The sequence below is a fragment of the Bos javanicus genome, chromosome 3 (genome assembly GCF_032452875.1).
Source record: "Bos javanicus breed banteng chromosome 3, ARS-OSU_banteng_1.0, whole genome shotgun sequence".
In the NCBI taxonomy this organism is placed as follows: Eukaryota; Metazoa; Chordata; class Mammalia; order Artiodactyla; family Bovidae; genus Bos; species Bos javanicus.
The window spans coordinates 112444731-112470585 of NC_083870.1; the positions used below are offsets into that span (position 1 = coordinate 112444731).

At 46.6% G+C, this 25855-nt stretch overlaps 1 protein-coding gene across 4 annotated transcripts in view; it reads left to right on the plus strand.

The window, feature by feature from the left end:
* The window catches only part of CSMD2 (CUB and Sushi multiple domains 2), a 694802-nt gene that overhangs the window by 586941 nt on the left and 82006 nt on the right, over nt 1-25855 (plus strand). For all 4 annotated transcript variants that reach the window (XM_061412621.1, XM_061412618.1, XM_061412619.1 and 1 more), the window contains 5 exons: nt 5405-5593; nt 10074-10251; nt 11278-11423; nt 22749-22829; nt 23330-23443. In XM_061412621.1, the coding sequence (XP_061268605.1) occupies nt 5405-5593; nt 10074-10251; nt 11278-11423; nt 22749-22829; nt 23330-23443 (708 nt within the window). The remainder of the gene's footprint in view (nt 1-5404; nt 5594-10073; nt 10252-11277; nt 11424-22748; nt 22830-23329; nt 23444-25855) is intronic.

The following is a 25855-nucleotide window of genomic DNA, read 5'->3' on the forward strand; positions in this document are numbered from 1 at the left end:
GCTCCTGACCCAGCAGTCAGCAGCTTCCTCTGAGCAAGTGACCCATCAGTTCCCCCTCAAACATCCAGCCACCCCCTACCCCCTGCCCCGGGGCCTCCAAAGGCTCACTTCCTCCCTGGGGGCCTGCCCTGTGTGTCAGTTACGCCCCGCAAAGCTTGTCCTGTGATGCGGTGGAGGTTTCCAGTAACGATTCTGGTGACAGTCCTGGAGCACCTGCTGAGCCTTCACACGGAGACAGGAGCAGGACCCTTTCCTCCCGCTGAGGGCTGCCCTGTGTGAGGCTGGACTCCCCGCAGCTCCCCCATCCTCAGCTGGAGTCCCGTGATTGGCCCACTCCTCCTGGATCGAGCCCCATCTGCCCCAGCTCAGACTTCTCCTGTGCCTGTGTAGCTGTGCCCACCTGGGCAGCTGTACCCAGGGCCCTGGGGCAGCCCGACATCTCCCTCCTGGGACACCTCAGGAGAAGGAGCTGGGCCCTTCACACCAAGGGAGGAGCAGGGAGAAGCCCCAGCCTCTTTCCTAGTAAATGCCACTTCATTGGCGGTAATGCAGCTGCGCACCCAGTGGGCTGTGGATAGGCTCCTGGCAGCGGTCAGCCTTACCTGAGCGAGCCTGTGCCTAAGAAGGGTACACAGCCTCGGTGGGCAGTGAGGCCTGTCCAGTGGTCACCATACATCCCAAGGCCACAGTCTATCCCAGGAGAGACTCAGGCCCAGATGCGAGGTCGGGTGCCTCTCTAGGACAGACACACACCTCTCAGGCTTTGCGTGTATTGGTGCCCTAGGTCTGCTGTGTCAGTATACCGCAGACTGCTGGCTTGAAGAGCAGAGTTGCTCTCTCACAGTCTTGGAGCCTGGAAGCCCTGAGATTGGGGGTGGGCAGGGCTGGCTCCTTCCAAGGGCTGCAAGGAGGAACATGTTCCCTGCTTTCCCCCAGCTTCTGGCAGTTTGCTGATCGTCGGCATTTCTTGGCTTGTGGAACGATCACCCCCACCTCTGGCTTCATCTTCACGTGGCGTTCTGCCTGTCGGTCTGAAGTCATTAGGGTGGGCCCTAATCCAATATCACTGGTATTCTTGTCAAAACGGGAAATGTGGAGACGGTAAAGACTCTGCCTGCAAAGCAGAAGACCTGGGTTCCATCCCTGGGTTTGGGAAGATGCCCTGGAGAAGGGAATGGCTACCCACTCCAGTATTCTTTCCTGGAGAATTCATGGACAGAGGAGCCTGGCAGAGTAGTCCACGGGGTCTCAAAGAGTCAGACACGACTAAGACTACCTAACTAAAGACCTCATTTTAATTTAGGTAAAGGTAGGTGAAGATCCTGTCTCCAAATATCACGTTCTGAGGAGGTGGGGAAGGGCAGGGGGTTAGAACTTCTACATGAATTTGAGGCGAACACAGTTGGGCCCAAGGGCTCTCCCTGAGCTCCTCGTCTGGGATGAATGCAGGGTCTGATGACGTTGTGGTGGGGACAGTGCTCTGGGGCCTTCCCATGCACTGGCTTCACCCCTGTGACAGGCACAGCCCTGTCCAGCTCAGGTGGTGAGAGCAGACATGCTCCCTGCGTTCCTGTGTATTAAGCCCACTTTGTCCTTGTCAGAGCTGCCCCCTCTGAGTCCTGCAGACTCCTCAGACACCCCACTTCCTTGTAGAAGTAGTAGTTGGGAGCCCTGACCTCAGCCCCTCCCAGACTCACCAAGCCTTCTCTGAGGAACTTCACCTGAGGTTCACAGGCTCCTCCCTGAGGCTTCCAGACATGAGCCAGCACTCTGGAGCCCCCATGGAGCCCTGATCTCAGCCCCTCCCAGACTCACCAAGCCTTCTCCTCTGAGAAGCTTCACCTGAGGCTCACGGGCTCCTCCCTGAGGCTTCCAGACATGAGCCAGCACTCTGCATTAACGTCACTCGCACTGAGGCTCCACGTGTTCAGAGGCTGGATTCTCTGAAGAACCTGAGGTGGGAGCGAAGGGTGGAAACAGGAAGGAGGGGTCCCAAGCTCACCTTCAGAGGACCAACACCTTGACCTGAGTTGCCCCAAGTGTATGAGAGCCCCAGCAATGCCCACTCTGCGGTGGGCCAGCTCCCCCACCAGGACTTGCCCAGATGTTCCCCTTGGGTCACAGGCCCGGCTGCTTCCTCAGCGCCTGCCCGCTGCCACAGTCCAGACAGGGCTTGTGGAGCCACCCTTGGTGTCAGGGTGGCCGCCTCCACCTCAGACGTGACCTCTGAAACTTCCACTATGGCTTCTCCATGATGGCCCATCCTCCGGACTAGGTTATCTCCAGTGCCGGCGGCCCAGCTGCTCCCACTGAGGCCCCTGCCATGTGTCAGGCCCAGATAATTCTCCCTGCCCCCTAGGCCCATGTTCTTCGCCCCGTGGAATTTCACCCGACCCCTCGCCCTAGATTTTTCTTTTATGAAAAGACCTACATCACCACTCAGGCCATTTGTATCCAGCAGTCCCAGCTCTTTGTGGTCCCCAGACTTTCTCTGGAAGAAATATAACTCCTTACTTTTCCTCAAAATCCCTCCTGTTAGACACTCTGAACTTCCTAACCTGGAGTTTTCTTTTCCCTTCTTCAGGTAAATATCCTCGTAATGTTTTTAGTAGCAGCATAAGCTACTCCTGCCAGGTCTCCTAGCCTGATAGGCTTACTATATTCCGTTAAAATTTCTCAGGAGATTGTGTTTCTAAGAACATAGCAAAATGACCTTGTTCCAAAATGTTAGGCCTCATCATTACTGATTTTTTAAATATGTCTCTTTGTTTGAAACTGCATCTGCTCCCATTGTAGCGTCCACTGCTCCTCTCTGCGTGGAACCCTTTTCTGGGGAAGTTAATGACTCCACTCCTCAGGGGTCCTGTCTTCCCTCAAGGCCCAACCTCTCCCTCTGAAGCTTCCTCTGGTGGAACAAACTCTGAGACTCCTCTCCCTGTGAAAGCGGTCCCGGAGTCGTCACTTCAATGTCTCTTTGTGAAAAGCCAGCTCCTTCCCCTGGAAACGATTCCTGTGAGAGGGACCCAGCCACTCTTCTCCAGGCTGCTCGTGACTTCTCACCAGCCCTCAGTCTTCAGGCTCGCCCACATTGTTGGGTCCCTTTCTTCCCACTGAGACTTCTCTTTAAAGGCCCCACTCATCCTTCAGTCACCTCCCTACAGGCTCCTCACTTCTACTAAGACTGCTGCTGCTGCTGCTGCTAAGTCACTTCAGTCGTGTCCAACTCTATGCGACCCCATAGACGGCAGCCCACCAGGCTCCCCCGCCCCTGAGATTCTCCAGGCAAGAACACTGGAGTGGGTTGCCATTTCCTTCTCCAATGCGTGAAAGTGAAAAGTGAAAGTGAAGTCACTCAGTCGTGTCCGACTCTTAGCGACCCCATGGACTGCAGCCCACCAGGCTCATCCGTCCATGGGATTTTCCAGGCAAGAGTACTGGAGTAGGGTGCCTTAGTAGAAGTCTCTACTAAGACTTCATTTGCTAAATCGCCCAAACCTGTTGCTGCTGACAGAGCCACGCCCCTTTGGCTGCCCAGCCCACCCAGTCTCTCTAGGACTGCTCGATTTTTCAATGCACCCAACTACCTTGATGATTTCTTCTTTAAAAAAAAAATTTGCTTATTTTTTAAATTTTTATTTGTTTATTTTTGGTTGCAATGAGTCTTTGTTGCTTTGCGTGGGCTTTCTCTAGTTGCATCGAGTGGGGGCTACTCTTCATTTCAGTGTGTGGGCTTCTCATTGCAGTGGCTTCTCTGTTGCAGAGCACGGGCTTGAGGGCACGGAGGTTGAGTAGTTGTGGTGTGCGGGCTCAGTGGCTGCGGTGCACAGGTTGAGTTGCCTCCCCAGGATGTGCGTTCTTCCTGGACCAGGGATCAAACCCATGTCACCTGCATTGGCAGGAGGATTCTCAACCACTGGACCCCCAGGGAAGTCCTGCCTTGATGATTTCCCAGTGAAATCTGCCAGTTCTGCCCACAGAGACCTCCATGCGTGGCACTGAGAGGAAACACATCACACGGAGGGAGTGCTTCGTGATCACCGTTCTTTGCACTGTTATTGAGCGTGATGAGGTACCGACTTGCATCGAGCATTCACTGATCTCAACCACTCCCCCTGAGAATTTCCACTGTAGGAACGCTCCCTCTGCTGATTTCCTGCTGAGTGGGTCTAATTACTGTCCTGTGGATCCGATTATTAATAATTGAGGGCTCTGGCTCTCTGACGTGTGCTCAGCAAATCCCTCAGTGACTTCTCCCTGTTGGCTCAGCTGCTCCCATTAAGGCTTCTCCTTTCAAGGCAGGCACACCCATTCTCAGGGAAGCAACTTTCTTGTTCTTTGGAGGGACTCCCGTGTGCGAAAATCACACATTCCTATTATTTATTAAGTTTTTTATTTTTGATGTGGACCATTTTTAAAGTCTCTTGTTGAATGTGTCATAACATTGCTTCTGTCCTGCGTTTTATTTGTTTGTTTGTTTGCTTTTTGTTTGTTTTTGGCCACGAGGCATGTAGGATCCCAACTGCCTGACCAGGGATTGAATCCACATGCCCTGCATTGGAAGGCAGACTCTTAACCACTGGACCACCCAGGTGTCCCCACACATTCCTTCTAACCCAGCTGTTCCCTCGGAAAAGTTTCTCTCCTTGCCACACTGGGCTTACTCCCGTGTTTCTTCCTTCTTGAGAGGTTCTAATTGCTCAGAGTCAGAAGGACTCCACTCAAGTGCTCACCTGACTGCTTCCTGTGTTTGTGATCTTGGTGGTTATTGGGATTGAATGAAAGAAGCAACAGAAAAGAGCCGAAGTCAATGCTGAGCCCCAACGAGGTGCTCAAAGAATAATGGTTCCATCTAACCTTGTCTTCCGTGGGCCGCCCTTTCCCGCTGAAAGCAGCGATAACAGACAGCATGTTTACTGCATTCTTACCACGTGCCAGGACCGTGCAAAGGGCTGTGTGCGTGTATCATCCTATCAGAGTCTCACAATAACTGTTTTCTAAGTAAGTAAACAAAGGCATAGGGAACTGAAATCACTTGGCCAGAGCCAATAGCTAGAAAATGACAAAAGCCCGTCTGAGTCCATGCCTTGGTTCTCCAGCTCTCTGCTACCTCCCTGTGTGTACATGTGCTCAGTGGTATCTGACTCTCTGCAACCCTGTGGACGGTATCCTTCCAGGCTCCTCTGTCCATGGGATATTCCAGGCAAGAATACTGGAGTTGGTTGCCATTTCCTATTCCAGGACATCTTCCCAACTCAGGGATAAGAACTCCCGTCTCTTCTGTCTCCTGCACTGGCAGGCAGATTCTTTATCACTAGCGCCACCTGCCAGTTCCCTGGCACACCTGGGTGAGGAGAAAATGCCCAGAGAGAGTAAAAAAAAAACCTTCTCTCTTATTCTTTCCCAGCGTATGAACTTCAAGAATGTCCAGATCCAGAGCCCTTTGCCAACGGCATCGTTCGGGGAGCTGGCTACAATGTTGGACAGTCAGTGACCTTCGAATGCCTCCCAGGGTATCAACTGATGGGCCACCCTGTCCTCACATGTCAACATGGCACCAACCGGAACTGGGACCATCCCCTGCCCAGGTGTGAAGGTATGTTCCTCAGTTAGTCCTGGTGATTCTTTTTCAGGACAGGGTTCACGCACGTGCCTGCTCCGTGGGATCACCCATGCTAGGAGATCCTAGCAAACATTGTCCATCATGTTTTCATATGGACTGGACTGAGCCTATCCAGACTGGGCGCAGAGCTCTGGGCCAACACTAGGGAGGACCTGGAGGAGACACAGGTCAAAGCCAAAGGAATACATTCTCAGCCCTTGGGAACAGCCAACCTCATGGGCCAGATGTCCCAGTCAGAAGCAAAGACACTGATATGCTGAGAGGTAGAGAGTCAATCATGGTGCTTTCCTAAACGGAGAAGAGAAGAAAGCATCTTTCTAGAAAAGTTTTGTTCCTCTCTTCATACCCCCCAACTTATTCCCCTTCTCCTACATGAACCTAGAGAGATCTGAGTTGAGGATATCAGAGAGCTACAGGGGATACTTTCCTGGGCCTTCATTAACCAGAATCAGGGTGGAGGAGGACCAGGAGCTCATGCTGTCCCTATCCATGTCTACACATCTCCGTTCAATTTTCCCTTCCTTTTCCTTGAGGAGAAGCTGGAATTTGTCTTGAAAGGGCAAGGTTTAGCAGGAGGACAGTATGATTCAGGAGAAAGTGCCCCAGCTCTGGAATCAGATCACCCTAGGCTTTATCTCTGAACTGCTTCACCTCTCTGACCTCCAGTTTCTTCCTTGGTATGATGGGGCTTCTCTTCGTAAGAGCTGAGAGGATTCCAAGATGGCGTGTGTAAAGTGCCCAGCACGGTAACTGATTCAAAATCCACGAGTTGGAAAAGTATTAACTCTCCATAGATAAAGACACCTTGCTTGCACAACTGATCTATTCTGGTGTTAGAATATAAGGTCGTAATCTCTAAAACTATTAAATTCCCAGTTAGATTTTCAAATTTTCAAAATCATACCCATGCATAATCAGTCTACCATTCTGGAATTGTTGGTTGGCCACCCTCTCTATGACAAGCTTCGTTGTGGACTTTTGTTTCCTTTTTGCTCCTTTTTATGGTGTCACAGGAGATGGAAGAGCAGTGTTTCCCCCATCAGACATCTTTAGCCATGAACCCTTCTTCCTCCTAAGATAGTGCTTCCCTTAGCTTAGACGAGGACATCATTTTCTCTTGCATTTCCAATTACCTTTCTGCCTGTGCCAACTTTTTGGTCATCTTTTTCTTTGTCCCTTAAGTGTTTTTGTTCTTTGAAGTTATTTCCCACACTCTCTTCGCTTCTTTCCCTCACATCTCCAAATGCTCTCTGTGTCTGCAACCTTTATCTCTTTGCCGATTCTTCACCTGTACATCCAACTCCTCACTAAATATCTTCACTTATCCAGAAGCACCTAAATCCTAATGTGTTTAAAGTGGAAGCCATCCTCTTTCTGCCATTACGTTGAAATCCTCACTAGAGTGAAAGGCCCCTCTCGTCCCCTGGTTACTTGTTACTCAGTTTGGGCAGCCTGCCTCTCGCCTATCCTGTCTAGTCACTGAGTCTTGCTAATTCTACATCCTAATTGCCCTTCAAATACATCCACCTGTCTGTATGCATTGCTTCCACCCTAATCCAGGTCACTTAGATGAGGCCTGTCACCGGCTCCCAGCCTTCAGTCTTGTGTTCCTCAGTCCACTTTTCACAGTGTGGGGAGGGTGGTGAGCCTTTGAAACCATTCATGTACAGTGGCAAACTTTCAAAGATGCAAAAGTACATCTAGTTCCAGCAAGGAACCAGAACCTGTGCCATCACCAGCCGGCATGAGTGACGTTGCAGCTTGCCCTCCGTCTCCTATGGCCGACGCTCGTTCAGCTCCACCGTCTCCCACCTCCTCCCTTCCTTCCTCCCGTCAGTAATTCTTCTTGCCTGTTCACTCAACACCAGCCCCTGTATGCCAGCTGTTGTACTGTACTCTTTTACTTTTCAAGATACTCTAGTATCTTGTTTTGTTAATTTTTTGTATTTGTTTGTTTTTAATGTATTAGTGTATTATGTGCGAAAAGTATTATAAACCTATTACAGAACAGTGCAGTCAGAACAGTGCAATATAGCCGATTGTGTTAGTTGGGTACCTGGGCTAACTTTGTTGGACTTACAAACAAATTGGACTTACAAATGCCCTCTCTGAATGGAACTCATCCATATGTAGGGGACTTACTGTACTCTAGACACGGCCCTGCTGAGAAGCTAGCAAGCTGTTCCCACCTCCCCTGGGATAACTGTCCAGCCCCCTGGAGCTAGCGCACACTATGCCTCAGGACCTGGACCCCGCTGACCTCCCCGTGTTCTCCACTCTCACAGTTCGCTCCAGCTCAGCTGAAATGCTTTCCATTTTTGCCCCTCTTGCCCCTGGTTCTGAGCGCATGCTGGTCCCTCCTCGTAGAACGTTGCTCTTCTCTCCTGCCTTACCTGTATAGCCCTTGTCCTCCCTCAGGTCTGAGTCTAAAAGTGAATTCTGCCAGGACTTCCTCCCCCTCCCCAGGACCAGATAAGGGGCTCCCCCGCAAATGTTCCCTCGACACTCCATGTTGACAGCACACTCCACCCTAGGCGGGAGACACTGGTACACTCAACCGTGTCCCAGGAGATTGTGATGCCACAGATCAGAATCACACGCCGTGGCATCCTTGCTGTCCTTTGCTTCCCCTGGCTGCATCTGGCAGCGAGTGGTGGTTTGGTCCATGGAGGAGGGATGGCGTGCCCATGCGCACCACTTTCAGGATGTGCTCACATTCGCTGGAGCCCAGAGCCCTGGCCTTTGCTTGGAGGTGTTGGGATGCTTTCTTCTCAGGTCAGTCTGCCCCTATCCACAAGTCTGACTGATGACCCATACCAGCCAATACGCTCATTGTTCTGGACTAGGGGGATTTTGCCCAGAATCTCTCATTTTCCTCCACAGTGACCAAGTCCAAATAGCATGGAGAATTCCAGGACTCTTTAAGTGCTTGTGTGTGTGCTTAGTCACTCAGTCCTGTCCAACTCTTTGCAACCCTGTGGACTTCAGCCCACCAGGCTCCTCTGTCCATGGGGATTCTCCAGGCAAGAGTACTGGAATGGGTTGCCATGCCCTCCTCCAGGGGATCTTCCCAACCCAGGGATCGAGCCCAGGTCTCCCACATTGCAGGCAGAGTCTTTACCATCTGAGACACCAGGGAAGCCCAGCCTAAAGCCTAGATCAGACTGAGTGTAAGAGTGGGTGTTGCTGTGGGGAGACAGGAAGATGGGGAGAGGGGCATGTCTGTGTAGCAGACGCCCTCTCTGTGAGCTCACACTGGCTGAGCATCTTATATGCATGAGTTCATCTGATGATCAACCACTATCCTAGGAGGAGGGGGTCTTAGTCCTGTTTTATAGGTGAAGATAGAGAGACTACCCTACTAATCTGAAGCTATCTATCAAGTTAATGGTTGAGCCATGATTCAAATCCAACCTTAGCCTCACTATAAAAATCTGCAATTGCTTTTTTAATAGTTATTTATTTTGACTGTGCTGGGTCTCTGTTGCTGTGCACAGGCTTTCTCTAGCTGTGGTGAGCAGGGACGAGTCTCTAGTTGTGTGTTCACCCTTCTAATTGGGTGGCTTCTCCTGTTTCGGAGCACAGGCTCTAGGCCACAGACTTCAGTAGATACGGCATGCGGGCTTAGTTGCCCCGTGGCATGTGGGATCTTAATTCCCCCACCAGGGATCGAACTCATGTTCCCTGCATTGGAAGGCAGATTTTTAACCACTGGCCACCAGGAAAGTCCCAAGAATCCACAACTCTTAAGTCAAGGTCGAAGTACCAATCCAAGAATCTTAGAATACTGTTACTGCTAAGTCAGTTCAGTCGTGTCCGACTCTGTGAGACCCCATAGACGGCAGCCCATCAAGCTCCTCCATCCCTGGGATTCTCTAGGCAAGAACACTGGAATGGGTTGCCATTTCCTTCTCCAATGCATGAGAGTGAAAAGTGAAAGTGAAGTTGCTCAGTCGTGTCTGACTCTTCGAGACCCCATGGACTGCAGCCTACCAGGCTCCTCCGTCCATGGGATTTTCCAGGCAAGAGTACTGGAGTTGGGTGCCATTGCCTTCTCCGGAACCCTAGAATAATAAGATAAAAAGATACCATCATAATTTTCTACCCCTTCCCAGTAAATATAGTGAAACCCTGACTAGCATTCCTAGGAAAGGAGAGGTGGTAGCTTTGGTGTGTTCTTCCTCCTGGACAGGTCTCTTTAATGAGAAAGAGAAAAGAGGGTTTGAGGCTGAGACAGGCCCACAGAGGCACCTGTGCTGAAGATCGGGGGCCTCTCGGGATGGACATGTTGGGAACAGCAGGAAAAGCCAGGCCCAGCCATCCTCAGCCCGGCCTTGTCTTCCCATCCCACCCAGCCTCCTGGAGCAGGACGGTTCGTGCTTTGGGAAATCACCTGAATTCTCACGGGGGAGGTGATCTGAGCACTCCTGTGTTTGTGTCCTCTCCCTGGCAGTCCCCTGCGGCAGCAACATCACCTCCTTCAATGGCACTGTGTACTCCCCGGGCTTCCCCAGTCCCTACTCCAGCTCCCAGGACTGCATCTGGCTGATCACCGTCCCCATTGGTCATGGCGTCCGCCTCAACCTCAGCCTGCTGCAGACAGAGCCCTCTGGAGACTTCATCACCGTCTGGTAGGGCCAGCTGCCGTGTCGGCAGGGAAAGGGGCTTGAGCTGGGCTCTCAGCTGGGTCACCCATCTGTTAGTCCAGAAAACCAAGGGCTGGATAGTTTTAATGGCTGTCAGCCTCCTGGGTCTCAAGCATAGTGGCCTAAGAACTCAGCTTCCATCAGCCCTTTTGACTCCTCGATGGGAAAGGACTAGCGGGGCAGTGTGTTCCCCACCTGGCATTCTGCTGGGGGTCAGTCAAAATACCAATGGGTGTGGGAATCTGGATCCATGAGCAGACTTTTCTCAGTGTTTCCAGAGTCCAAACCAAAATTCTGCATTTACTGGATAAGCTACCCAGACTAAGGGAAGAGCTGTGCAGTGGAATTTTATGAAGTCCCACTGGCATCTCATGCTGAGCTAATGCTGACCACAGAACTGTCTGCAGTGATGGAAACGTTCCGTATCTGTGCGGTCCAATATCATAGCCCCTCTCTACATGTGGCCCTCGAGCACTCGAATGTGACTAGAGTGACTGAGGACCTGATTTTTTAAATTGATTAAATTCTAAATAATTTAAATGTAAATAGTCACGTGTAGCCTAGTGGTTACCAAGTTGGACGGCTCAGCTCTGAGTTATACAGTTAGAGTTTCTTGTGTTAATTTTAAAATGAGAATGTGAATTACTAGTTGATTAGTACAGTTTCCTCGACAGTTTTTTCCAAACCTCTGAATCTCTGAACAAAGATATCTTTTTTAAATTCCTTTGTTTAGAGCTTCTGGGAATCAGCAGGAGATAGTAGCATTCTGTTCTCAAAATTCCCAGAGCTGGATAACTGTCACCTGACTGCCCTGAATGGATTTCTCACTGAGTTTCCAGACAATGGCTGAGATCAGATGGAAGGGACTAGATAAAATTCTAGGGAAGAAATCCTTGGGCCCAGGAAGGCAACATGGGTGTGTCTCTTTGCTCACTGAAGGCCACTGATGCACCAGTTAGAACAGGCAGGCATGGTGACGCATGACATGCAGGATCTTCTTTCCTCTTGCAGGGATGGGCCACAGAAGACAGCCCCACAGCTTGGAGCCTTCAGCCGGAGCTTTGCCAAGAAGACAATGTACAGCTCATCCAACCAGGTCCTGCTCCAGTTCCACCACGAGTCAGCCATGGGCGGGATCTTCGCCATAGCTTTCTCTGGTCAGTATGAAAGCCTGGTCCAGGAAGGACGAGGGGGCCAGACTTTTCAGTCCAGGCTGGGCTTGCCTCCTGGCTCCTGCATTTGCCAATTTGGGGTTTGGGGACGAGTGACATAGCTTCTCCATCTCAGTGTCCTCAGAAGAAACAAAGTGTTAGTCGCTCAGTCGTTTCTGACTCTTTGCTACTTCATAGACTGTAGCCCGCCAGGCTCCTCTGTCCATGGTATTCTCCAGGCAAGAATACTGGAGTGGGTAGCCATTCCCTTCTCCCAGGGAAATCTTCCCAACCCAGGGACTGAATCCAGGTCTCCTGCATTGCAGGCAGATTCTTTACCGTCTGAGCCACCAGGAAAGCCTTCAGTGTCCTCAGGGTTATGAGAATTCAGCTGTAGCGATGTGAGAGCTCCCAGCACAGGGCTCCATAAATGTGAGTTTTCCTTCACTGCCACACTGGTAGGGTGGAGAAGCCCACAAGGCTGATCCTTGGTGCCGAGTTCAAGTTCAGAGGCAACAGGGTGAGTCTTCTTATTCATCTTTCACATATCAGCTCCCTGGTTGTTTTATCCATTTACCTGTGCCCCACCTCATCCCTCAGCACATTCTAGAGAATGGTCCCACTCCAAAGGTATCTAGAGCCTCTGTTGACCCCACAGGAAGTACTGTGCACAAAGGAACTTGGGGAAAATTCAAGAACAGGAGCATGAACAATGCAAGGTGTGTCTGTCCGTACCAACAACCTATTTTCTCATAAAAGTCCAAGATTATGGTCCCAGGTATTTCCTCATTTTTATTACAGTGGACACAGCTTAGGAAAACTTATAGAAAGTTCTCCATGGGCTTGTGCCCAGCCAAGAAATAAGCCCCCATGTTTATGATTTGCAGAACGTTACATCTATATGAACTGAAATCAGGAAGGCTTGACTTTATTCCTGGCTCCACCTCAGGCCAAGTGTCTGACCTGTGTAGGTCTCTCCCTAGCTCAGTTTCTTCACCTGCAGCACAAAGGGCTTGGAGTTCATGACCTCTAAGGATCCTGTGAGTTAGTAAGGCAGCTATTATTACCCCCACTTTATAAATGAGGAAATGAGGGCCAAGGAAGGCAGGAGGGCTTGCCCAGAACTACACGGCTAGAACTGGGAGGAGAACCCAGCCCTTGCAGCTCTGCGCTGGCTGTTGGGGTGAGACCACGTGGTGCTAACACCTCACACATGTATTTATCGAAATTTGAATGCATTCAGCCCCAAGTCCTCAGGAGAGGCAGTGATATTGAGGCAGAAAGAGACTGAAACAACACTGTTGAGAGCACGGGCGGCTCCAGTCACCGTTCCCAGGAGTGCTGGCCCAGGTGAGCGTGACATGGTGATGAGACCCTGCCCTCGCTCTGCCTTCATACCCACACCCCTCTGGTTGGGCACACCTCTCACCCGATGAACAGAACCTAAGGTTTTTGTTTTTGTTTTGTTTTTGTCTTAGTCTTCATTGCTGACTCAGTAGTTGTGATGAACAGTTGCTCCTCGGCATGTGGGATCTTCCCAGACCACAGATTGAGCCCATGTCCCCTACATTGACAGGTGGATTCTTAACCACGAGACCACCAGGGAAGCCCCAGGACCCTAGTTTTGAAGGCTCTGTTATTTTGACTCTATAGGACTGGCCCACAGACTGACAGAGTGTGGACTCCAGCATCGTAGACTTGGGTTCAAACCTATGCCATATATTAGCTGCGTGACCATGAGGCTGTCATTTGACTTTTCTGAGCCTCAACTTCATTACCCACAAGATGGCAATTATATCAGTGCCTAATCTCACAGAGTTAAATGAACTCATGCAGGGGAATGCTTAGCTCTAGGCAGAAAGTATTAAAGATACTCAATAATGTGTAATGTTTGGGGATAGACTTTTCTTCACTCAATATAATTCTGGAGATTAATCCAAGGTATCGCATGTAATAATTGTTGTTCAGTCACTAAGTTGTGTCCAATTCTATGACCCCATGGACTGTAGCATGCCAGGCTTCCCTATCCTTCATTATCTCTTGGAATTTACACAAATTCACGTCCATTGAGTCAGTGATGCTATCTAACCATCTCATGAGATGGTTACATGTAAGGACTTTGTGCCTTTTTATTGTTAAATTTCATTCACTGTTGACAATTTGATCTCTGGTGCAAATAGTTGACTCATTGGAAAAGACCCTGATGCTAGGAAAGATTGAAGGCAGAAGGAGAAGAGGGCAACAGAGGGTGAGATAGTTGGATACATCAACAGTTCAATGGACATGGACTTGGGCAAACTCTAGGAGATGGTGAAGGACAGAGAAGCCTGGCGTGCTGCAGTCCATGGGGTCGCAGCACAACTTGGCAACTGAACAGCAACATCATTCTATGATTCTTGAGCCATATATAATTTTGGACAACACTTTTGAAATTTGAAAAATTATAGAAAAAGAGGACAGATTCATCATTGCCATGGCTAAGGAGGGGTTCAGGATGGGAAGGAAGTAGATGTGTTTACTATAAAAGAGCGGCATGAGGGACCCTTACAGTGATGGAAATGTTCTGCATCTCGATGGTATCAGGGTCAATACCCCAGCTGTGATATTATACCATAGTTTTGCGAGATGTTTTCTATTAGGAATCACTGGGTAAACAATACATGAGATCTCTTTGTATTATTTCTTACAATTGCATGTGAATCTACAATGATCTCAAAAAATTCAATTAAGAAATAAAATTTGTGTAACTAAAGCAAAGTTACTCAACAAGTGGCAATTTTAATAATCATCATCATCATTGTCATGATCATCATTATTATTGTATTTGGAGAGTAAAAGGATCCGTATGAAGTCACCTCCTCCTAAAGCCAGGTTTCTTATCCCTGCTCTTGTGTCTTAACCCCACCTGGTCCAGGCATAGGTGAAGGAGGCCCAGCACTGCCCTGGGCTGTCCTTGTTCCTGAGTTCTCCTGAGTAAGTCTGCCCAGGACATCTCTTGCTCCTCTGTGTGTCCTGGCCACTGTGCCCCTGATGCCCTCAGATGAGACATGAGACCCTCCAGTGCCAGCTCAGACCAAGGCCTCACGGGCCAGAGGAGCAGGCAAGGGCCTGGGTGAGAGGATCAACGCAGGCCAGCAGGTTCGGGTGGGAGATACTGTTTGTAAGAGGCCGAGTGAACAAGAAGGCACCTTCCACCCACTCATTGGGTTTTTGATAAATTGTAGAATATTAGCAATTTGTAAAAAGTGTGTAACATACATGTGTGTATTTAAAGAAGAAAAATAAGATGAACACCCAGAGCTGAGCCTGCAAAAAAGACCACCAGTGCTCTTGAAGCCCCGTGCACCACCTCCAATATGCCCCCTGCCCAACCCCCCAGAGTTAATCAGGGTTATGAATTTTGCTAAATTTTCTGCTAATCTTTCATTGCTTTTCATTATGATTTTACTCCATAGGTGTATGTCTCCAAAAATACATATTGTTTCATTTAGCATGGTTTTTCTGTTATGTAAGTAGAACGGTTCAGTAAGTGTTCTTCTGTGACCTGCTTTTTTCATTCAAAATTAAGCTTTAGAAATTCATGCTGATGCATGTGACTAGATTAGTTTCACTTTTCAATGCTGTCTAGTATCTCATTGTGTGAAAATAGTGGTTTATCTAGTCTACTCTTAATAGGCATTTAAATTACTTTATTTCAAACAATATGAGCATTGTTGCACATTCCTTCTCATGAACAAGAATTTCTCTGGGGTACATGCCCGTGTGGAATTGAGAGGTTGTAAGTATTCACATACTCAGTTTTACTGCTGCTGCTGCTGCTAAGTCGCTTCAGTCGTGTCCGACTCTGTGCGACCCCATAGACGGCAGCCCACCAGGCTCCCCCGTCCCTGGGATTCTCCAGGCAAGAACACTGGAGTGGGTTGCCATTTCCTTCTCCAATGCATGAAAGTGAAAAGTGAAAGTGAAGTCGCTCAGTCGTGTCCGACTCTTAGTGACCCCATGGACTGCAGCCTACCAGGCTCCTCCGTCTATGGGATTTTCCAGGCAAGAGTACTGGAGTGGGATGCCATTGCCTTCTCTGACTCAGTTTTACTAGCTAAGGCCAAATCAATCTCACAAAGTAGTTTTAACAGCTCCCACTCTTCCTCGTCATGGAGATAGAGCTGCTATAGCACTACATTCTTGCAGACACTGGGTTTTACTGGACTTTAAATTTTTGCCTACCTGGTGAATAGCATTTCACTTTTCTGTTGATGACGAGGGTAAGCATTCTTTCTTATCATCGCTGACTGTGCATGCTTCCTGCTCTCTGAAATGTCTGTTCCCCATACAGTTTTCTTTCCCCAAGAAGAGAGGGAACAAACACGTTTAGACAAAATCTTTGTGATTTGTAATACATGCTATGAAAGAAACAGATAAGATAGCAAACAAAAGCATAGAGAATCTACTTCATATAGAATAATTGAGGGAAGCATGTCTTAAGAGGTGGTATTTGTGACAAGAACTAAAGAAAAGGAAGGAGCCAGACTTGCAAAGAGTAGAAATTGGGAATGGAGTAGGGGAAATAATGTTTGCCTTTTTATAGGCAAACCTTAGCCCTACATAAATTTCTTTTCATAGAAGAACCAAAAAGAAGAAAAGTACCTTAAGGAGACTTATGACAATATGCTACAGTATTTTCAAAAGTGACAAAATAGGATTTGAATTGCAGAGAAAAATACCCTTAGAAACACACAGCTTGGGAAATAGAAGCAAATTTTAGAAAACATCTACTTCTAGCATAATAGTCTAGGTAATGTGGACTCCAAATAAGAGTCATCTGGCTGAAAGATTAATAGAAGGGGAAATCATACCCCACCTGTTAGGAGACAATGAGAAGAACCCGGCATCGCTTCCTTGTAAAGATGCACGACCTGAATCTAATCATGAGGAATCCGACCTAAACTGAGGGTAATGTGATACAGGTTACATACTAGAAGGTAGCTGGTGTGTCATTTTCAAACGTGTAAAAGTCAAGGAAGGTCAAAGCAAGACTTTAGAACTGTTACGGTCTAAAGGAGACTAAGAAATACGACAACAAAATGCAATGCATGTTTCTGAACTGGATGTGTTAGCTATTAAGGACTTTATTGAGACAAGTGGTAGAAATTGAATGGAATGTAAGGATTAGATGGCAATGTATCAGTGTTAATTTCCTCCTTTGGTGCTTATATTGTGATTGTGTGGGAGAATGTGCTTATTTATAGGAACTACACACTGAAATATTCTGTGGTTGTGGGATATCATGTTGGTAACTCAACTTTCAATTGGTTCGTGGAGAAAGTTTTGTTACTATAATTCCAACTTCTCCTACACCTTTGTGATTGTTACAAATTAAAAGTTTTATTTATGAGGGGAGCCAGCTATAAAAAACAAAAGTTTTAAAGAAATGCAATTGCACACTTTAAATTGGCATATGAACCAGCAAAGAGCAGAATTGACGCTATAGAAAAACCATTCAGAGATGTGGAGGCCAAACTGGAAAAGCTCCGTATGAAGAGAAAAAAGGACGAGGACTTGAAAATGATAAAGGAGAAGATGGTAAATAAAGAGACCCAGCGGCCAAAGAACCAACATACTGATAAGAAGTATTTCTGAGGAGAAGAACCTGATGGATAGAATAGAAATAATGAAACTCTTCTGAGATTAAGGGAAAATCTGTGCATATAGGATAAAGAGTTCACTGTATACCAGGAGAAATCAAAACCAGCCTGGCAAGTTTTCCAATTTATAAGGGTGAAGGGCAGAAGAAAGCTACTGGAACCCAGGCTGAGAAAACGAACTACAAGAAGCCAAAATCAACAATTCTCAGATTACGTGAAAATTCCAGAAATTTTCGATTCCAGAAAATGAAGGAGGGATTTTTAGACTTGTTCAAGAAAAAAAAAATTGTTGGGAGCTTCACATATGCAGCAAGAGATAGTCATTTGCAGATATCCAAGAACTTAAAATGAGATATCCAAGAGCTTAAAATGAGTGTCAACCAAAGTCTCAGTTTGAATTGTTAACTCGAGGAAGTAGCTACCCAACAAAGGATGAACAAATAACTCAATATAGAGATAACTATAAATAACTCTATAGAGAAACCGTATAAAAGAAAAGATAAAATGGGATGAATTGACTAATCACAGATTTAGCTCTAATAATAATTGAAAATATAGATTCAAAACAATCCAAATATAATTCATTCTTAGAAGTTTAAAAGTAATCATTTCATATTAACAAATGCCCAGATATTTTTAGAAGAGAGAGGAACAATTAAATGTCTTCATCTTCCATGGTAGAGAAATCAATAGATATTATTCAATTATTGATTTTATAATTAGAGAAAGAAGGATTCCAAGTATATATTTTAGCCATCAATAAATTAAAACTCAACTACAGTACTTCCAAATTGCTAAAAGAAAAAAAAAGAAGCAAAGCATAATTCACAGATAAAAAGAAGAAAACAAAGGGAACTGTGTAGAAACAAAGCTATAGAAAACACAGAATAAGCACAAGTAAAACAAGTTCAACTATTATGACAAATACAAATTTATTAAAGCCCAACTCCCTATTAAAAACACAAAGACTCTTATATTAGGCTAAATACAGTATAACTAGACTTTATAATAGGGTTTTCTGTACCAGGAATAAACTAAGACAATGTGACAGCTTTAAAATAAAAGCTGGGTGGTGATGTATTTTATAACCACAACAATAACAATCAAAGAAAAGGATTCAAAGCAAAAGCATTCAATAGAGAAAATGGATTCTTTCATAGTAAAGAATAATCTGTAATGATCCTTTAAAAATGATAGTCCTATTGTGAAGGTTGCAGAGAGTGGCCCACTTAGTGGTGAGAAGTCTGAGAATACATACCAAAAGATGAACACAATGTGATTAGCCACAGTCAAGACATTTTCAGGTATCTACACAGCTCATAATGCTCTCCTCAACTTCCCCACTCACGTGGGCATCTGTCGGCTGTATTTGTACATCATGACTCCCCTCCACATGCGTCCCCAACCCCAGGAACAGGAACTGAAACTGCCCTGATTCCAGCAGAGATAAATCAGATGTTCTCTCGGGAACTCGAGATTGAACCTGAGAGATTCTCTTTCTTCCTGGACTTGTCTCCTGAAGAGGGAAGGTATAAATCCAAGTGCAGTGGATTGCCTGTCTTCTATCGTCCACAGAGACTGAGAAATAGAGAAGTCCTACATACAGAAGAACCACTGAGACAGACACATAGGAAAGTTTCCTGGATTCCTGGTGGCCCTACAGTTGCTTGTCCTCTGCCTTTATGAAGTCTGGGTACAAAGCCACTCTTGGGTTCACTTTTCTCTTGAGAAGCTTCTTCTACCCTCAGCTGATTTGTGTTACTTACACCCAGGGTTCCTAATTAACAATTATCTAGGACCCACGAATCCTAGTTCAGAGAATTGTGCAAAAATTTGTGTATAAAGATATTCCTTGAAGTGCTATTTGTAACAGGTAAATTAGAAACAATCCAAATGTGAAATAATAGGAGATTGGGTATACAGATTGACACATACATGCAAATGGAGGAAAATACAGCCATTAAAAGTCATTCATGTGGAATACAATCACTGATTAAGGGAAATGTTTATTTTCTATTGCTTGATTTTTAAAAAGCATATGATTTTTGGGGCGGGGGGAAGGCTCAGATGATGGTGGGCTTCCCTGGTGGCTCGGGTAGTAAAGAATCTGCCTGCAATGCAGGAGACCTGCGTTTCGATTCCTGGGTCAGGAAGATCCCCTGGAGAAGGGAATGGCAACCCACTCCAGTATTCTTGCCTGGAGAATGCCATGGACAGAAGAGCCTGGCAGTTCATGGGGTTGCAAAAAATCAGACACAACTGAACAACTGACACTTTCCTAACACTTTCAGATGATGATATAGCCAAAGGATGCAATGATTATGGATCCCTAACATGGATCATAGCCACCGCATCTTTGTGAGTTTCTTGAGAAAGAGATATATACAAGGAACAATGGCAAGGGAAGGCATTTTAATATCAGCTGGGCTTGGACCCCAAATCCAAGTGCAGAGCCCAGAGTCATCAGGTAAACTGAACTGAACCATATGAACTACGTTTCTCCCTAAGCTAATTTGGCTTTAAAAGCTTCAGTGTGCATGCTCAGTTACTCAGTCGTGTCCAGCTCTTTGTGACCCCCTGGACTGTATGTAGTCCAGCAGGCTCCTCTGTCCACGGAATTTTCCAGGCAAGAATACTGGAGTGGGTTGCCACTTCCTACTCCACAGGGTCTTCCCAACCCAGGGATCAAACCCAAGTCTCTTGGGTCTCCTGCACTGGCAAGCTGATTCTTTACCACTGAGCCACCTGGGAAACCCCAAGAAGTATCAGAGGTAAGGCCAATTCAGCCCAAGGAGGAATGTAGCAAGAGAGTCAAGGGGAAAGAATTCAATGTGCAGTGAATGACCCATAGTGTCTACTGCTGGAGCTGAGGGCTCTGCCCACCTATTAGCATGTTAACATGTACTGGAGACTAAGCTGTTCAGTGCTTCACTCCCCAGGGGAACAAGGGGATGCAGACAAAAGGAAACAGAGAAGTTTTGAATGCACCCCTGCCCTTGAGTTCTGTAGTCATAACACGGCTGATCCAGAGTGTGTTTGTGGGGAGAGGAGAGTTTTCTGTAAGAGATCCAAAGTCATACACTAAAATGCTAGCAATAGTTATACCCAGGTAGTGGGACTTGGAGAATTATTGTTTTTAAGTATTCCACCAGCTTTCTGCATTGAGCAGAAATTTTTAATTTTAAAAAATTAATTTTTAAAATGTAATGGGAAATTGATCGTCTATCAAACTATAACCACAAATTATAAAATACCCAGGCTGTGCTTAGGCAGAGATTTCTTTGAACGATTTTTTTTTTCTGGGAAAGTGAAATGTGTCTTAGAAAGTTTTAGAAGGTATGTTTTAAAGGTAAGCATGAGGCTGAGAATGTAAGGTATCAATTTTTAAAAAATTCTACAAAGGAAAACATTGAGAACTGGCTAAATAAAAATTGAATGCTTGTACACACCAGAAGAGTGCCATAAACAAATCAGGAGCAAATGATAAATTGGGAAATATGCTTAATAGGCAAAGACCAACCTGAATATACATAGAGTTTTTCAAATTTGTAGGAAAAATAGAAGCAAAGGACATGAACAGAGAGTTAAAAATAAATATGCAAATAGTCCATTAATATTGCCTAACTAGTTGTCACGGAGAAGGCAATGGCACCCCACTCCAGTACTCTTGCCTGGAAAATCCCATGGACGGAGGAGCCTGGTGGGCTGCAGTCTATGGGGTCGCTAAGAGTCAGGGACGACTGAGCGACTTCACTTTCATGTTTCACTTTCATGCATTGAAGAAGGAAATGGCAACCCACTCCAGTGTTCTTGCCTGGAGAATCCCAGGGACGGGGGAGCCTGGTGGGCTGCCGTCTATGGGGTCGCACAGAGTCAGACACGACTGAAGTGACTTAGCAGCAGCAGCAGCAGTTGCTCCGAAGCACGTGGAATCTTCCCAGACCAGGGATCGAACCCGTGTCCCCTGCACTGGGACCACCAAAAATTGGTGACTGTTTCCTCTGCTGGCTCTAAGTTCTGTGAGGCAAGGACTGTCTGCTTACTTCTGCATTGGTGAATTGAATGTCAGAAGGCCCCGTGAGCATCTGGAACTCGTGTTTCACGTGCCTCGGGCTCTAAGTAACGTCATCCTAGAGTGATGTTCACCGTGAAGGGTACCCCACCACCTAGCACTGTCCCCAGCACTTTCTTGCCCTATCTTTCATATTTAGTCCGTATTTCTGCATAGGGTTTCAATCTCGAGCTGAAAAGTTTCCTCTGTGCCTTTAATGTTTATGGTGCAGTATAAATCCCGGGGACAGAAGAGCCTGATGGGCTACAGTCCATGGGGTCGCAAAGAGTCGAACATAGCTGAGTGACTGAGCATGCAAGTGTTGCCAGCAGTAAATTTCAAAAAAAAAGAGAGTACTATTTTTCGAAACAGCAAGAGTTGAAGTGTCTTCAGAGATAATAACAACAGTGGTGGCAACAGCAGCTGACTAACACTCAGTGCTCAACCATGTGCCAGGTAATGAAAGGCAGCCTAGTTACGAGCCCACATTGAACTTGGCCTCAGTGATACCCTCCACGCATAGGCCAGTCTCTGCCCAGAGGGAGATGCTTGTCGGTTTAGAAAATACACTGAAGCCACAGCACTTGGCCCAAGGTCAAAAGAGAAATTAGCAATCGTGCTGGCCCTCACCTAGACCACACAGAGCATTTAGATGGTGACTAGTGGAAAGAACATGGGATATGAGAGCAGCCAGACCTGGATTCAAACCCTGCCTGTGCCACTTACTTCCTGTGTGACCCTAGAGAAGTAACTGAACCTTTCTCAATCTCAACTTGCTCATAAGTAAAGTGAGAACACCTCACAGGGGAATCTGCTATTGTGAAAATTCAAGGTGACAAAGCATGAAAGTGCCTGAGATACAGTTGTTGTTGTTCCGTCGCTAAGTCGTGTCCAGCTCTTTGGGACCCCATGGACTGCAGCACGCCAGGCTTCCCTGTCCTTCATTATCTCCCGGAGTTTGCTCAGGTTCATGTCCATTGAGTTGGTAACACTAGCTAACCACATCCTCTGCCACCCACTTCTTCTCTTGTTCTCAGTTTTTCCCAGCATCAGGGTCCTTTTCAATAAGTCAGCTCTTCATCAGGTGGCCAAAGTATTGGAGCTTCGGCATCAGTCCTTCCAGTGAATCTTCAGGGTTGATTTCCTTTAGGATTGACTGGTTTAATCTCCTTGCAGTCCAAGGGACTCTCAAGAGTCTTCTCCAGTATCACAATTCAAAAGCATTAATTCTTCGGCACTCAGCCTTCTTTATGGTTCAACGCTCACATCCGTACATGACTACTGGAAAGACTGTAGCTTTGACTATACAGATCTACAATATACTGACATACAGTAGCTTCTCTCCCCTCTCTTCAGCACTGGGCCCTGTCACCAACTTCTTATATCCTCTCTCCTTTATCATTAGTCTTGATATTTGGTTCCTGGTTTTTGCATTAAAAGCAAACAAACCAACAAAAAGATGGCAGCAGATAAGCAAGATAGTACTTGGCTGACTTTCTCCTGTGTGCAGATAAATACTCGTTAACATCTGCTGTGTGGATAGATGAGGAGTGAAAACATGAGGCGCTGAACTAGTGAATGACCACGTGTCCCAAGAGTGATGCTCTTACATCAACTTGTCTGCTCTTGTCTTTTCAGCTTATCCACTCACCAAATGCCCTCCTCCCACCATCCTCCCCAATGCTGAAGTTGTCACAGAGAATGAAGAATTCAACATAGGTAACATCTCCCACGCCAGCAAGGACTGGGCTGGGGAGGAGGGACGGGGTGGGGGGCAGTTCTGGCCAGTGGGGCTCAGCTCTCTCTCCTGTCCATGAAGAGAAACAATAGACTCAACGCAAACGGGTTGATATTCTGTCAACTGAGGTTCACTCAAAATACAGTCACTCTTTGTTTTAGCCATGCATAGCCAGAGGAGCTAGAAAAGAGATTTTCTTCCATGATTCAAGTCAGGATGTCTTTTGAAATAAGTCCATACAGGACACTATAAAAAGTTCCTGGATCGTGGACCATTCTTAGGCTCAACACAGCTGAGCTGCGAGAGGGGAGCTGTGGTCATCTGTGTCATTCGATTGGAGATGAGCTAATTGTTCACTCAACAGAACACACCCCGTCACTGATCATCTTGCCTGGAAGTGGGTTCAAGTGGTACTAAGGGGTGCCAGTCAGCCCTGCCCAGTCTTCTCCAGGAAATCCCCATATTGGTCTCTCCTTGACAGGTGACATCGTACGCTACCGGTGCCTCCCTGGATTTACCTTAGTGGGGAATGAAATCCTGACCTGCAAACTTGGAACTTACCTGCAGTTTGAAGGGCCGCCCCCAATATGTGAAGGTAATTGCAGTGAACCATGCTTTAGAGTTTCTCCAAAACAGAGCCCCTGTTTTCCTTTCTCTGTATTCCCAGCCCCTGCCCGTGAAGTAAGAGGTCACTTGGCAAATGCTGGAATGAGTGAGTGAGTGTTCTACGTAGGTTCTCTGCCCTGCTTCTAGATCCAGGGCTTTGAATTGGCCATAGAGGCCTCATTTATTTCTGTCCTTTTTGCTTTTTAAAAAAAAAAATCTTGGCCTTGTTGGAAGGTAGGTGGGATCTTAGTTCCCTGACAAGGGATTGAACCCACACCCCCTACATTGGAAGTGCAGAATCTTAATCAGGGAAATTCCTTCCTTTTTTCTAACTGACACTCCCTGGAAATGGAAGGAGGTCATGGGACCTCTGGTGGGAGTTGAGGCTCACACACCAACCTTGCCTTACTGGAGTACAGGTGTGTCCAAAACCCTGTGTGCTGAGCTAGGCAACCAAGAGACCGAAGTTGTCTTTATTCCAGTGGAGTGACGACTGAAGGTGGATGCGCTTCACCAAGTTACCCCAGCTAACACCCCAAAACAATACCTTCCACTCACGAGGCATCTGACTTGGGGCAAGATACCTAACTGTCCTGTGCCTAATTGGTAAAATAAGGATAAGACTATTCGCTCAGTCGTGTCCAACTCTTTGCGACCCCTTGGACTGTAGCCTACCAGGCTCCTCCGTCCATGGGATTCTCCAGGCAAGAATACTGGAGTGGGTTGCCATTTCCTTCTCCAAAATAAGGATAATGATATTACTAATGTCATGGCCTTGTTATGAGGAATTACATGAGTCAGCAGTGTAAAGCACTTTGGAACTATGCCTGGCCCGTAGTCACTGTTTGGTGTGGCCTCTTATTAGAGTTTCTAGTTCTGCTACTGCTTCTAGTGCTGTTGCCACCAACAGATATTTAGTAGCCTATGGAGAAGCAGGTCAGCTTCTCCTCCATCTCTAAGAAAACAAGAGTAGGGAAAATCTGTAATATGGATTGTTAGCGAGGAAGAGAGGGACCACAAGCCCCAGAATCAGGCTGCTGATATACTGAGAAATTCAGGATCTATTTCAGCTGAGCTGACCCATCCACATACCAGATGACCAGCCCCCAGTTACAGTGAACTTTAGTTTTCATCATTGATTAGCTCCAGCCCTAGTTTCTCATCATCTCTGGCTCTGTTTCTATGTCTACGTGGCTCCAGTCTTCCTGCTTTACTCCCCATTCTCAGCCTCATGCTTTCCTCTGGGACTTGGTGTCATGCTGGCTTCCCAAAGTATGACCCTTCATAGTCTCTTTTTGTAACAACAGCTTTATCAGGGTATAATTCATATGCATGCAGCCCATCCACTTTAAGTGTATGCATCAATGGTTTTTAGCACCTTCAGGGTTTTGCCACCATTGTCACAATCCATTTTAGAACATTTTAATCACCCCCCCCAAAAAAGAAGTCTTGCAGTCAGTTAACAGTCAGTTCCCATTTCTTTCCAGCCCCCTCAGATCCAGGCAATCACCAAACCAGTTTCTGTCTCTGAATTTGCCTATTCTAGGTTAATATAAATGGACTCCTACAATGTGTGGTCATTTGTGACTGCCTTCTTTCATGTAGTATAATGTTCTAAAAGTTCATTCATGTTGTAGCATGTATCAGCACTTCATTCCTTTTTTTTTTGCCCAGTAATATTCCATTGTGGACTTCCTCCATGACTCAGTGGTAAAGAATCTGCCTGCAATGCAGGAGCCACAGGTTCAGTCCTTGGGTTGGGAAGATCCCCTGGAGGAGGGCATGACAACCCACTGTAGTATTCTTGTCTGGAAAATCCCACGGGCAGAGGAGCTTGGTGGGCTACAATCCATAGGGTCGCAGAGTCGGACACGACTGAAGTGACTTAGCATGCACACATTCCATTGTACACATACCACATTTTGTTTATACACTCATTGATGATGGGTATTTGAGTTGTTTCCACTTGTAGCTATTATGAATAATGCTGCTATGAGCATTCACGTACAAGTTATGTGAAACATACATTTTCGTTTCTCCTAGGTATGTATCTAGGAGTGGAATTGCTGAGTCATATGGTAATTGGTAACTCTATGTTTAAGCTTTTAAGGAACTGCCAGAGTATCCTCCATAGTGGCTGAACCATCTTCCATTCCCACCAGCAGTGTATGAGGGTTTCAGTCTTTCCATGTCCTCTCAGTTATTATCTGTCGTTTTAATTACAGCCATCCTAGTGAGTGTAGTGGGTACCTCATTATTGTTTTGATTTGCATATTCCGATGGCTAAGATTTCCAGCATTTTTTCATGTGCTTATTGTTCATTTGCACGAAGAAAAGTGTATTCGGATCCTTTGCCCATCTTTGATTGTTATTTATCTGTTTGATTATTGAGTTGTAGGAG